General features: G+C 38.0%; 1 protein-coding gene across 3 annotated transcripts in view; it reads right to left on the bottom strand.

Annotated features, from left to right (window-relative positions):
* GALNTL6 (polypeptide N-acetylgalactosaminyltransferase like 6) overlaps window positions 1–14,232 on the bottom strand; it is a 434,479-nt gene that overhangs the window by 21,162 nt on the left and 399,085 nt on the right. For all 3 annotated transcript variants that reach the window (XM_005483801.4, XM_074541294.1, XM_074541295.1), the window contains exons 8-9: window positions 13,527–13,634; window positions 2,239–2,460 (exon numbers count right to left, since the gene is read on the bottom strand). In XM_005483801.4, coding sequence (XP_005483858.2) covers window positions 2,239–2,460; window positions 13,527–13,634 — 330 coding nt within the window. The remainder of the gene's footprint in view (window positions 1–2,238; window positions 2,461–13,526; window positions 13,635–14,232) is intronic.

Here is a 14,232-nt window from a genome sequence, read left to right as displayed (position 1 = left end):
TGCTTTTTGTTTTCAAAATGTCCCTATTTTCTATCATAAACAGATTTTTTCAAATGTAAGAGTCAGATTTTAAATAAATGTGTTTGCAAAAAAAGAGGAGCTGAGCAGAGGCTGTTTATGAGACGTCTGCTTTCACAGCACATGCTTTTACTAGCTAGATATCAAAATACTAGAGCCAAATTTGTCTGTGTACTTTAGTGTTTACTCCTTCTCAGACTGGCATAGGCAAGCAGACATAAAGTATTTCCAAATGGAAGCAGAGAGGGTACTAAACGACAGTCAGTGTTGGCACAGACTTTTGGTGTGTATAATCAGCAAGGTTTCAAGAGCTGAGTGATTCTTTCAAAGCAGTAACATTACAGTCTGCTTCCCTCTTTCAGCTTCTCACAGTCATTGACCTTCAAGGTTTTTCAAGGTCCTTGCAAGTGCCAACAAATTAATTAAAAATTCACAGGAATGTGATAATCTCAGGAAAAACAAGAGAAGGAGGGCTGAAAGTTCTCTTCCTGTTATTTTAAAGAAAGTATGTTTTAAACAAAAAAGAAAATCTTTCATCTTCATGTCCTTCCTAAGAATTTAGTAAATGCTTTTAAGGCACAGATGTCACACCATTGGTATGATTTTGATTTACTGTTAAAATACTTGGGTTTATGCAGAGATTCTATTAATATTGCTGTGAAAAGAATGAATACCTGAATCACAAGCTCCTCCTCTAGACCCTCTTGATTGAGTTAAGGATTGTCCAGCTGGCCAGAGAAATTACACATCTCCTGATCCCAGTTCTCCAAGGACACCCATGTATAAACGTGAAAGATGGTGAAGGAAGATCACAGTAGGAGTCACAGCAATCTGATCCAGCCTGACTTCTACTGATAAATTCCTTACCTCTCATTACACATTCATCTCACAGAGTGGGCAGCACCATCAAAAAGAAGAAACTTTAACAACAAAGGAATTCATTACTGCCAAGAAGTAGCAAACAGTATGACATATATAAATTGGAGTTTCTTTGAACATCTGTAACTGGTTGCTTATAAAGAAGAATTAAGGAATGCTAGTACCAAAGAAATATATTTTAGAAATCTCACTATGAGGTAATTTGCCTTTCTAAATATAAATTCTGGACAATAGTAGAGGTTCCTATGTTTAGAAGTCTATGGTCCAGTCTCGACCACTAGGAATATGCAGACTTGTGCCTGATCTTACCAAATGTTTTGGTCAAAGCTTCAACTTCAGTCTCTGTTTTCAAATATGAAAGTTAATTTTCTGACAGCCTCAAGAATAAACACAAAAAATCAGAAAAGGCTGGAACTCACAGTACAGATATTCCTATAGTTTTTAAAAAGTAGCACAATCCACTGGAAGAGTGAAACATTCTTTATATATCTTAATAAACTGAGAGGAAAGAGCTTTCTGCGCATGACCTATCCATGGCATGAAGCTACTGTAGTTTAGGGGGCAAAAGCCACAGCAATTTTTCAGTGCAACCAAGGAAGTAATTTCTCCTCACGGCTCTCCTTGTGTTTTCATTTCTTCTGCACAAAACAAACTGTCAAAGCAAGGTTTACTACAGCTCTGCTCTTTACAAAGGTCTGAATGCAGAGCATCTTTGATCACAGCTGCCTGTTTGCTCAGCCCTTGCTCTCCAGTGATACTTTTGTGGTGTCTCCCTCCTCTCATGAATCAATGGAGAAATTGTATTTGTCTGCTACTGGGAGTCGGTGATGACAACACCTACAGAATTTATAGAACAGCTGAGCAAGATCAGTCATTTTAAAAGGAAAGTATCCAGGCTTTGCTTTTCACATACCATGTGTGAGCAAACCTAACTCCATCTGCACACAACTGTCTTTGTAAGGACAGCAGGAGTTATCCCAGTAGATATGCAAAAAACCCCAAGCAGTGACTTCAGACCTCCTTTCTACTAAGGTGGTTCTCTGAATCTCAAATCTTCCGCAACATGCAGTAATGAGTGCTACATACTTTTTTACTCATTCTTGTCCTCATTGTGCATACATCATATGCCCTCTACACACAAAGCTGAAATGAGTTACAAAAGCAACAGTGATAGTTTTAAGACATGACAGTTTCTCATTTTAACGGATAGTTCAGGGACTGTTTCAACCTCTGTGAACTTCCTTAATAACACTACTTAACATCAGGTTTACTCCCATTTAATAATTTTAATTTCCCTCAATCTGAAATGTTAGATTCATTTAAATTCAATCTATTCCTCACCTCCCCCCAGGCAGCAGGTGGAGGCTCCACAGGAGGGTAATATTTGGGGACATCCCAAGCCACTGCAGCCATGAACCACTTGAAGTCTTTACACTTGAGGTGCTTGCGCAGCTCCTTCTGGGCAGAGATGTCACCAGTGGAGAGATGTCTGTACTCGGGCCGTCGCTGGTAAATGTACTCTGCAAACTCATCCATCCACGTCTCGGCCACTCGCTTCAGGTTCTGTGGGGCACAAAAAAGAGTAAACATTAATTTCCTCATGTTCTGAGTGAATGATGTTCATAACAGGGAAAATTTAAAACTAAACAAAACAAGAAATCAGCATTCCACACAACTTTTAAGCTTAGTTGGTCTCATTTCTCAGTCTTAAAACCTGGAAGAGTTCCAGTAATCGTATGCTATATTTATTGCAGTGTTGAGCACACACTACAGAGTACTAAGTACCTTGCTTTCCTGCTGGCTCTGTGAGAGACAGCCTTCTTCTGTTGAACATCTTATTTTCCTTCACATTCTTTGTGCACATTCTTCATATGGGTTTTTGATTAATGATGGATGTAGAACAAAAATTTCCTTTCTGCTGCTTACATTGGCCCCTGTTTTTTTCAGACCTGCTAATGTGGCAGAATGGTTCAAATTCTTCTTTCTGATGTATTTCACTTTGCATTTGAAAGGCATCTGAATTTCAATCTGTCACGATACTGCTTAGTCACCAAGCAATTCCTACCTAAATTTTAGGGTGACGTCTTACAAGTGAATGTTTGGGGGCAAGCAGCCCTGAAGAGGAATTGATTTGAAGAAAAAGTCACTAACTGGTCACTAACTCCTGGAATAGGAGCCACAACAACCTGTGGCTTTCTGCACTCACTCATCCTATGAACATATCTAAGACTATTTTGGTTCCATGAAACCCAATTCTGGCTGTGTTCCACAAAGCTCATTTTTGTTGTCATTTTATAGGAAACAGAGTTACCTATTTTGCTGCATAAGAATTTATTAAAACTATAATTAATTAAATTAGCTGCCTCAAATTATAAAATAAAACAAATACCATTGCAAAGAAAAGTTCTGGGTAGACAGAAAAGATATATTTTATTGTTATTTGCCATTTGTAAGAAGGAGGCATTTTTTTCTGTATATTTGTTTGATTTTAAAATTCCTCCTGTAACTCAATCCACACAAATTTATATGCAGATGTTGTAGTGGAGTATGGGCTTGGTCTATTGTGTATTGCCACAGCTACCCAATAACCTTTTATCCCACCAACAAAGCAACACCTCTCTGGACACCTTTGAGACACTAGGGTGTTCTTATTGCTTTGATTGTGAAAACAAGATAATCAAGTTTTATAATATTCTTTTTATAGAACACTACCTACAAAATGCTGAGATTCACTCTGTAATAAGCTGGAGGACAACATACATCTGATTACCATCAACATAGGGTAATATTTCTTTTCAGAACATTCTCTGCATCTAAATAAGCTGGATTCATACTCGGACTTGCCTTCAAGATTCACTGGAAAATTCTTTTCCTGAATTTTATTAATCAATGTAAACTAAATGTCTCTGAACTAATAAGGCTTATCTGAATACAAAGACAGCAGGACATAGAACAAAAGAAGTACTTTTAGCTGACACTGCAAGATAAGTTTCTGTGTACTTTCTGTTTCTGTAGCAAGTATGTTAAACCTGCAGGGATAATGCAAGTAACATTAAAGCAGTGTAAGAATTCACAACACTCATATCCTCATTCAAAAATGGCTTGTGCCCCACATAAGTTTGACTTGTGCTGTAATTTCATGAAGACCTAAATAACTTTACAAGAAACTAGAATTCAAGAACAGGAACTGGGTAGGACAATGAAAACCAGAAAAAAATCAAGAACATCATCTAAATGACAATCTCACTTTTCTAGCAGAAAACCTGTAACAAATGAATTTTTCATAAAAAATGAAAACACATAAAAATATTATGTGATGAGATTTTGTACATGAGGCAAAAAAATTATTAGGAACATTAAACAAAAAGACAAAATAATGAAAATACGTGTGATTTCTAGCATAACTTTCACTGCAATGTTGCATACCTCATTTGCTACAAACGCAAATGCAGTTTAGGACTGTTCTATAAAATTGTTTTTTGCAATCACTTCATCTGATAGGATTTAAAAATCATACTATAAAAAGAGCCATACAGTGAATGTACAGTAAAAAATAAAAAGTTCTCTTGGGAAAGAAAACTTCAAGGTAAGTCTTGCACCATCCATACTAAAAGTAGTGTCTGATGGACTTTCTTCTTTAGTTACTTGGCTGCGCTAAAAGGATTGCATTCTGCTTTAGATGATTGTTACCGATAAAACAGGAGTCCAACAAAAATCTTGATATTATACCTGGTCACTAACTCAAAATTTTAATTCACTGGTCAAAACCTTTTTGTTTTCCAATACCACCTTTATAACTGTTTGGGTTTCCTGTGTGTTTTTGTGTAAACCCACCAAACTCAGTATTAAGAAAAAGAGTCAGTTCTTCCCACGATTCCCCAAGTATCAGGTAGGACACTTTGGATAAATCTACTTAAAACTTTGCTTCCCTGTTCTTCCAAGACCATTCTTTCCATCATATGCTAAAAATCACCTGTAACTAGTATATTATCCTTACTATGTTTATACATTGATTTCATAAGCCAAGCCCTTCTGAGGCAGCTCTTTCAATAGGTTTGTTTTTAAAAATACAGACTCTTGATTTGCTAGCTCTAAATCTCCAGACTACTTATTGAACATGACCAAACAGAACACCGTGTTCTAGAGTAGTAAGAAGCTGTTTCTGGGGCAAGCACTCAGCATCTAAACAAATTGATTTTAAAGAGGTTTGTTGACCTCAGTTAGCCTGGGTTAGGATTTCTTATCCTTATTAGCACTTCACAAGCTCAGAAATCACCATACTTTCTTTTAACATAAATGTGTCCAGACTAGTAGTAAAACTCCCCATACTTGAATTGAATGCAGTCAAGAAGAGCTGCTGCACTGAAAGCTGGTTTGGTACAACCTTGCACAGAAAAGGCAAACATCATTTACCTTCTTGTTTAGATCACAGCATGTTCCTAGAGCAAAAATACAGGCTGTTCAAGATGAGATGGGTGAACTTGTAAGCTGAAAATTCCCATTCTGTGGCTGTCTAGCATCATGATAAATTGCAGAGAACCTCATAGGATCATAACTCTTCTCTGCCAATTATGGTAGGGAGCTGCTGGGCTTTTACTCATCCTATCTGAGGAGCACAACCAAAACAAGAGCCCTCATCTCTGAGCACTTTAGGCCTACCAATCAAATGACTTACTGCAAGGTAAGGATGTGATTTCAAGTCCTTTACAAGTCTTCCAGAGTTGTCATTCCCATAATTTAGGTGGATGTCTGACACAATGGATGGAGGAAGGAGAATGGTCACTTCCTCCTTGCCTGACCCTTAGGTGAGATTAGATACAAGCTGAGCATGTCATATAAGCACAAGTGGGACTGGTTTTGAATAGCTACCCAATCTGGACAGAGTCTGTAAACCAGGCTTTAAGCAGTTTCATAGGAATTTACTCTGTGTGGGCATAGTGTCCCAGAACTTGCAGGCCAAAGAACTTTAGGAGCCTTCCAGATTAGGTTGCATTTTGTGAACGTCTTACAGCATCATTTGACCACCCATTTAATTTTCATCATCATGAGACAGTTAAGTTTCACAGTGAAAGTAATCTTCAAGTAATTTAGAGTCTACAGGAATTTGATTTGAATCTTCTTGATTTCTGTCTCCTGTTACTATTTATGTTACTTTGTCCAGAACACTCCTTTAAAAAGTTTTTCAAATGGCATCAAATACCACTTACAGGAAGAACCAGTTTGGGGATATCTTTATGGTAGATCACTCTTGCTTGGATACAATCTGAAAACCTCATGTAAATGAATGTGGAAAGGAAAAAAAAGGAAAATAGAATCATAGAATAATTTAGATTTGAACTGACCTCAAGGATAATTGACTCCAACTGTTAGCCCATTATTGCCAAGTCCACCACTAAACCATGTCCCTAAGTGCCACATCTACAGGTCTTTTAAATACCTCCAGGGACGGTGACTCAACCACTTCCCCGGGCAGCCTGTTCCAATGCTTGACAACATGTTTCTACAGCTGAAAATGGCGCAGCTTAGCTTGGCTGACAAATTCACTGCAAGGCTACAGATGTCCAGATTGGTTACTCTTAATAGGAAAAAAAAAGGAAAAATATTGAATAAAAACAATTCAATGAAGATCAAGTAATTATTAACTAGTTACATGAATTGACCCACAAAATAAAGAAGTCAGAGGGAGTCTAAGTGGACATCTGAGGAGGTTCTCAGGACCTATCCAAGAAGACCCATGACAATTTGTTCTCTCTTTTGTCATTTTCAGTGGAAAATTTCTGTATGGGAATAAATAAGGCCAATGGTATTTCAGTAGATGCATATTTCTATATGTTAGGTTGTAACAGCTGTCACAAAGAAACTGCGAGATGAATACAACAGTGACAACAACCACACTGAGTCATCTGCTGTCATCAGTTGCTCATTTACACATTCTGGTAAATTCTTTACCACTGGGCTTACATTTAGACAAATTTTATTTAAATTTATATGAACTCACACATTTAAGACTGTGATTTTGCTTCGCATTTTTAATCAACGATAGCCTACAAGACAGTAAGTTTTAATGTCATGGACACATGGATGTCACGGTTTAACCTCAACTGACAAGTAAGCACCACACAGCCACTTACTCAGTCCTCCTTAAAGGAGTGGGAGAGAGAATCCAAAGAGAACTCAAGAGTTGAGATAAAGACAATTTAACAGGGAAAGGAAAAATTGTGCACACAAGCGAAACCATTCACCTCTCCCCATGGAAAGGCTGGTGTTCAGGAAAGCCATCTCCAGGAAAGTAGGGCTCCTTCACGCCTAATGGTGACTTGGGAACACAAACACTGTCACTATAAACACCCCTCTTTCCTCCTTCTTCCTCACCTTTATACACTGAGCCTGATGCCATATGGTCTGGAATATCCCTGTGGTCAGTTTGGATCAGCTGTTCTAGCTCTGTCGCTTCCCAGTTCCTCACCCTGCTTGCTCGGTGGGGGTGGTGGTGTGAGGAGCAGAAAAGGCCCTGCTGAGCAATAAGGAAAATATCTCCACATTGATCACAGTTTCCAGCACTAATCCAAAACACAGCCCCATACTAATTACTCTGAAGAAAATTAACTCTTTCTCAGACAAAGCCAGCACAGCAGACTTCAATAAAAGAGTTTAAATCAACTTGACTGGAGAAAGAGAGAGACAAATTAAGACTTCTGCACTTGAAAAGAGAAAATTTTTCATGGGCCATTTTGTTCAGTGAGCAGGGTAGATACACCTCTGTCATCAAATGACTGTCCCTTTTTAAGTGTGTAAGATGATCTGTCATTTTCAAGAGACGTGATAATACTCAGTGAGAAGAAAGCAGACACTGACCATGAGAATGGAACATCAGGGTGAGACAGGGACATGTCAAAGGACAGGTCCATAAATAAAAGCTCTAAGCAAAGTTTAACTGGATTAGTGTCTAATAAGAGAGGGGTAGTTCCTCACTTTGTCACTGTGGAAGGTCTGCTGGCTTGAGATGACAGCACTCGTACGAGAGCTCCTGAGCTATCCTGCGAGCCAGCACACCTCCATCCTCTAGGTGCAGCTTTTCCAATTAACATTTAGCCCTTGAACTAATATAATACCGTAATTCCTGTTCTTAGTTTCTCCAGATGCTCTAAAGATTTTTATCAGGTGTCTCTAAAGGAGCACAATGGATTTATTGTTTGTTTCATTTCACCTGCATAACTGGTTTTTTTCTGCTTTTGTGTGTATCTCACCACATGAAACTGACCCTGATCTCAATCAATAGACTTTACTTTTGTCAATATCAAATACTACTGGAACATTTGAAACCTGCAATGAGATCCTATTGTCCTGCATTTAATCTGAACATTTTCCAGGAAGCTGGATGTCACCAGCTGGTATTTGTTACAGGAGACAGGACAACAAAATCACTTTCAATTATGCCAGTCAAATACAAATCACCACAGCATGTCTGAGGCCCGACTGTATTCTGGTTGTGAAATGTAAGAGGAAACATTACTGTTTTCTTGCCAAGAATAACACAACAATCTTGGCAGATTAATCTCTTTTTTTTCTAGTAAAATTCTAGTGGTATTATTTTCACCTCACCTACATCATCTTACCAATTTGAATTTTTCTATTTTTCTTTTGTGAAGCACAGTATTGTGGCTAATTCAAAATGGGTGCCCTGTTTACCTCTACAAGCAGCTGTATTTAATTTGGCTGGAAATAATACAATATACAGTTTGTTTTACACAAAATGTATTTTAAAAGTGCGTTGGGATCTATCCAGTAAAGACAACTTTATGTTCCTCTGGAATATCGGTAGCATAATGTTACAATGAATCGAGAAGAGAAGAGAAGAGAAGAGAAGAGAAGAGAAGAGAAGAGAAGAGAAGAGAAGAGAACGAAGTGACTGGAGGAGCTCATCCAACAAGTATGGATTAATATGCCAGAAGCAGCAGGGTATAAAACTCCAGAGCACTCACGAGGAGAAAAACGATACTCTCAGTTTTGTGCAAAGATCCTTCCATCAGTGTCAGAACACAAAGATTACCATTTCTGTGAATTTCTACAGCAGAAAAAGAATAAAACATTTCCTGGACACCAACCACAATCCTGTGATGTTCAGTTTTTAATGCTTTAACCTGCCCACATCAGTTAAGCCTCATCTAGGGGTTTTCTACCTTTCCCTTTCTCCCCTAACTCCCTTTTAATTTATACATTTTGCTATTGTTTGTCAATATTTCCCCTTCTTGGGTATTTTCTTTTGGTTCTTTACACATAACTGTGTTTTAAACTTAATTGGGTTTCATATCAGAAATATTTATGTAAAAAACTCCAAGAACCAGCAAAACCCAACCCAAATAGAGAGATGTCTGCAGGCATAAAAGAAATGTATCTGCACAGAAGACAGCATTATAACTAGATGACAAAGCTCGTGTGGTATATAAATAAATCTTCTATGAGTTAGCACAGCTGGCAGAGAAGCAAGAGCCTATTTATTTTCAGCCAGTAGTTTGCAAATACCTAGAGCTGAAATTCCACAAATGTCATCTAAAAACAAACAGGATTTCATCCTCTCTATAAAAGTTTGCATCTCCACCAGGTACACTAAAATAGATCTATGCACTGGAAAACCTAAACCTCTTGCTCAAATGAGGCCAACCTGCAGAGTCTGGGGGCAGGGATGTTTCTGGTCCCAGTGAGGATGCTGCCTGCCCCTAGCTCTGTGGCTGTGAGGGGCTGTGGAACACAGAATGACACACCAAGAACATCTCCACAAATTTGCTGGCTGTTGCCATGCTTGTGTTACAGACCCATACAGTCCATAGCCCATCCCAGCAGCTGAGCCTGGAGGAGTTCAGGGGTTTGACTCCAAATAGATTTATTTAGCCTCATAACTTGGGTTCCAATGCTAGTCTATGCAGTAAATCCTGAGAAGTAGCTACCACCATTTTGATGTAGTTATTGTCCAAGAATATCTAGTTCTCCATCTTCTTTGTGATCTTTTTTGATAGCTAAACTGTGGGATCCCATGTCCTGGCAGACAGGGAGGAATTTAACTTAAGGTTAGGATTCACCACTCTGCTGGGTTAGCATCCAATTGGAATTTCAGTGGGATTGCCCTCCCCTTCAAAAAGGCCTAATGTGCTAATGCTCTGTGGCTAATCCTAAAATGCTGTGTAAAATACCTGCAAGAAAAAGAAATTCTGTGGATATATTTTGAAACTTAGATCATCTCTGCAAATCCTATGGAACAGTGAGATTTTATTGATATATTTCTTACAGCTTTTATAGAATCACAAATAGAAAAAAAAAACACCCAAAAAGCAAATAGAAAACTAAAGAAAATAAACAATAAATTGAGATACACCTAGAAGAAAATGCTAAGAATATTCTGCAGTCCAATTTCATAGGTAACTTGCTAAAAGTAAATGGCTTAGCTGAAATTGTTAAAACGGAACCAAGAATCAGAAATACAAAAAGCAACTAAAATAATCCAGTAAAACAATTCAGCAGTTTTAGGATCTGGGGGTTTGCTTTCTAAACATGCCTTACCTAAAACAAACAGGTGACATTAGTTATTATTTACTGCAGTTTTGTGCAGATTTACAGGTTTGGAATAAATGAATAATTATGTGATGTTTCCAGGTTAAAAAGTGGAATCAGTGTTGACATCTGCATGCCTATTAATATTTCTTTATGTGCAATTGCCTGTGAATTTAAGACTGACTGCTTTCGGCAAGCAGCAATATTTTAAGACATCTTCAGACAAAAATATTCAGTCTTTTTATCTACATTTAATTGTCAGAACCTATTTATAAAACTACACGTTTGCGGCTTTCTTTAATTTTGCTCTGCATCACCAAGCAATACTACTAACTGTTTTATATGTGTATGCTTTTCAATTAATGTGGCATGTGGCAGCAACCAATATGCATAAGCTTCCCCAATCTTGAGTGACAGGTAAGATATAAAATTGATATCATGATCCATACTATTATGTGTGGTACAATAATGATTATTTAGCAATGGGGAGGTGCAACAAAGGTTTTGACAGGTCTCTGATTTATTAAAGCAGACATGACTCTCATGCCAGGTTACAGCTCTCTAAGCAGATACAGAGATTGGAAAAGTATTACGTAGCTGGCTGAAACTGTGTGTTGAAACTCACTGCTAAAAAATAAAGAGAGGTGAAATCCCAGGGGAAGTTAAAATGCTCACTTTAAAGATTATGTTTTAAGGGTAAACATAAGCTGAAACAGCTTGAAAGGAAACCCATGGCATGATTTGGGCTGTACCTGAATTTGTCTGGGAACTCTGTTCTCTTTCTAATTCCAGTCCCCGTTTCCCTTCTGCTGTTGCTGGGGAAAATGATGGGAAAATTTGTCAACCTTTTAGGCAGTATCTGCACAAGGGGAAATTCTCCCTTGATTAACAAAGGTCTCTTGCACTCCTTTATAGAATCAGAGCTGGGCTTTTTGGACTCATTCTTTTGTGAACTGCATCTCTGGCACACTCCTTTAAACAGCAGAAGGATTTAGTAAAAACCATTGTGGAAAACACTTAGTAGTGAAAAGTACTCCTTTTGGCAGTGGGGATAATATTTCCAGATATTCTTGAGTGCGTTACTTATTATATATTTGACCTAGAACGAAGTTTTTGATAAAAAACTCATAAAGAGTAGATTATAGTCTTTGAATAATATAACATTTGGAGGATAAAGCAAAGACAGCTAAAATATTCAGGCCACTCCTGTGGATACTTGCCTAATATTATTTTGGCTAACAGCTCCATTTAGGACACACTGAAGATTAATCAGTCCTTGATTTTTTTTTTCTGGAAAGGATGAGCAAAAGAGTATATTTTTAGATTTAAAATTACACACAATATGATGGGTCAAGGACAAAATTCTCTTGCCTAGTTATTGAAACAGCCCAAAACACCAAAACATACAGATGCTCTTGTGCTCTTGTTAGCCTTGATGCAATGGAAAGAATACCATACTGGAAAAAAGCTGTGAATCTGAAAATTCAAAGTTTCTGTTAGTGATAACTATATGTCACAAATTTACCTAAGCATCATGTTTTGGACAATCACAACACAGAAAGAACTACCCAACTGAAGGATACGACCCACCACTAGATCTTTTTTCCCACAAGTTATAAAGCAATCAGTCTGTGCATGGGCAGAGATATCAGATTTCTAACTAGAAATATTTTTCAGTAATATTTCATAAATTATTTATTGAAATCAAGCTAAAATAAATAGTACAGGGAGGCTGCAGGCTGTGGCTTCATGATGGTTGTAGGCATTCACAGTGCCACCATGAAAGTCAGTTCAGCACAGAACCGTGCAAGATGCCAGTAGCACAAATAGAAATTACTCTATTTTGCTCCTACAGGTAGTGCATGAGAGAGCACATTCTCTAATGAGATACTATGTGCTGTAACAGAAGAAAACAGACACTGAGGTTTGAATTTATTATTTCCAGTTCTGTGTGATTTTTTGCAGGGAATATAATAAATGAAGCAGTTTCATTCAGGCAGTCCAAAAATCTGGATGGGGCAATTCTGACAGGACATAGAGCTATACTTGGGGAAGATATTAATCTCACAGTTTAGTCAATACAGTTTTTTCCCCCACCACTAATTCCATTACTGAATTGTGTACCACTGATGTCCGGTTAATGCAAATTCTTCTTTCTGTCTAGTCAGCCGGCAGGCAGGCAGCACAGGCAGCCTCCTTTTTCTGCTGCATTTAGTACAGCAAGCCTGGTCCTGCGGTGCTGAAACTGAGAATCTCTCCCCCTCAAAGCAAGAAATTCATTCTTTTATTCATACCACATTTTCATTATTAAAAAAAACTATGATTCATAAAGTATTACCCTATGGCAATATGCAGACTTTAATATTAATGCCATTTTATTATAAAAAAAAAACCTCTAAACCAGAAAAGATTAAACTCAAGCATGAATAAATACCAGTATCTTCCTGGAAGGTACATCTGTGCCCTTCATCTCCCATCTTTTGACATCCTGTGAACATCTCCAGAAAGTTACAGAACATTTTCTCTTGAGCAAAAAGCCCCCTCATGGATATGAATATGTTCAGTAGTCTTTGAGAAATGTCTAGAGGTCTTGTAATTTCTCACTCTCAGAGCTCCAAGCTGGCTGTATTCCATAACCAGATTTTACACAATAATCAGACAGACGCTCAAATAATTGTTACTCAGTCCCTTTGCCTCAGAAAACATCCCTTCCATGAGATTCCGCCAGTTCTGCTGACTGATAAGAAAATGTGCATTCAAATTGGTCCTGCTTACAAAAACTACGACTGACAACACTGTGCAATTTGAGAACCACAAGCCTTGGGTTATTCCTAGGTTCTTTTGAATCAGCGTGAAACATGCTTCTGTGCCGAGACGTCCAACCCTGTAATTTTAAGCTTCCATTTTATTCTTGGCAATCTTATCTCTGAAAGGCAGGATAACTGCAGTAATTGCACATCTCATTTCAGAAAAATAAAGAAACATTCATTTTCCATTTTAATAGTTTACTGGAAACTGGTTCACAAGGAATGAAGGGACTGATAATGAATGAAAATGAAAACCAGCAAGACCCAATTACTCACCCGTGCAAGGCTGGTTCCAGAAGGGACTTTATACGGGACGTACTTTCTGTAGATGTGTCCAACTCGAGAGCATGGAACATCGTACATGCCACCTCCACACATCCACACCTGGAAAGCAGACAGAAAGCAAGTGAACGAAAGAATGATTCCTGGAAACAAATGAGGCAAAAAAGTACATTTTAACTAATGTGGATGTAAAAAACCCACATCATTCTGTGCTGGCCCCTCCCACAGTCATGGTGGTCTTCTTGGCATGCTGGTAACTGGGATATGGTAACGTGGCAGACTCTCCCACCCAGAACCTCACTGTGCAAAAGCAGAGTATGTTCAAAAGAAAATTATAAAATATATAGAAATAATAGAAATAGAAATAGAAATGGAAATAGAAATGGAATAGTTTGGGTTGGAAGGGAGTTTAAGTTTGGCCACTTTCATTGTGCTTGCCTGTTTGTATTATAGTGGGTAAATCTGCCTGGTCCTGGAATCCAGCCCCTGACTGACTGTGCTATTCATACTGTGAACGGTGAAAATAGGGGTTGGAGTGAAGGTTTGAATGACAAAGTGATTTAGGTAGCTGCTTCTTACAGATCATTTTTGTATCAGCCCTTACAGCCCCTTAGCAATTAGCCATAGCATCCAACTGAGACTTGATAATGAAATGTTTGAAGATCTAATTTCATTACAGAGCAAACCTAAATACACTAAT

This window comes from Zonotrichia albicollis, chromosome 5, assembly GCF_047830755.1.
Source record: "Zonotrichia albicollis isolate bZonAlb1 chromosome 5, bZonAlb1.hap1, whole genome shotgun sequence".
NCBI classification, from domain to species: Eukaryota; Metazoa; Chordata; class Aves; order Passeriformes; family Passerellidae; genus Zonotrichia; species Zonotrichia albicollis.
The sequence above is the reverse complement of the archived record's forward strand: the minus strand, read 5'-3'. Positions and strand labels throughout refer to the sequence as shown.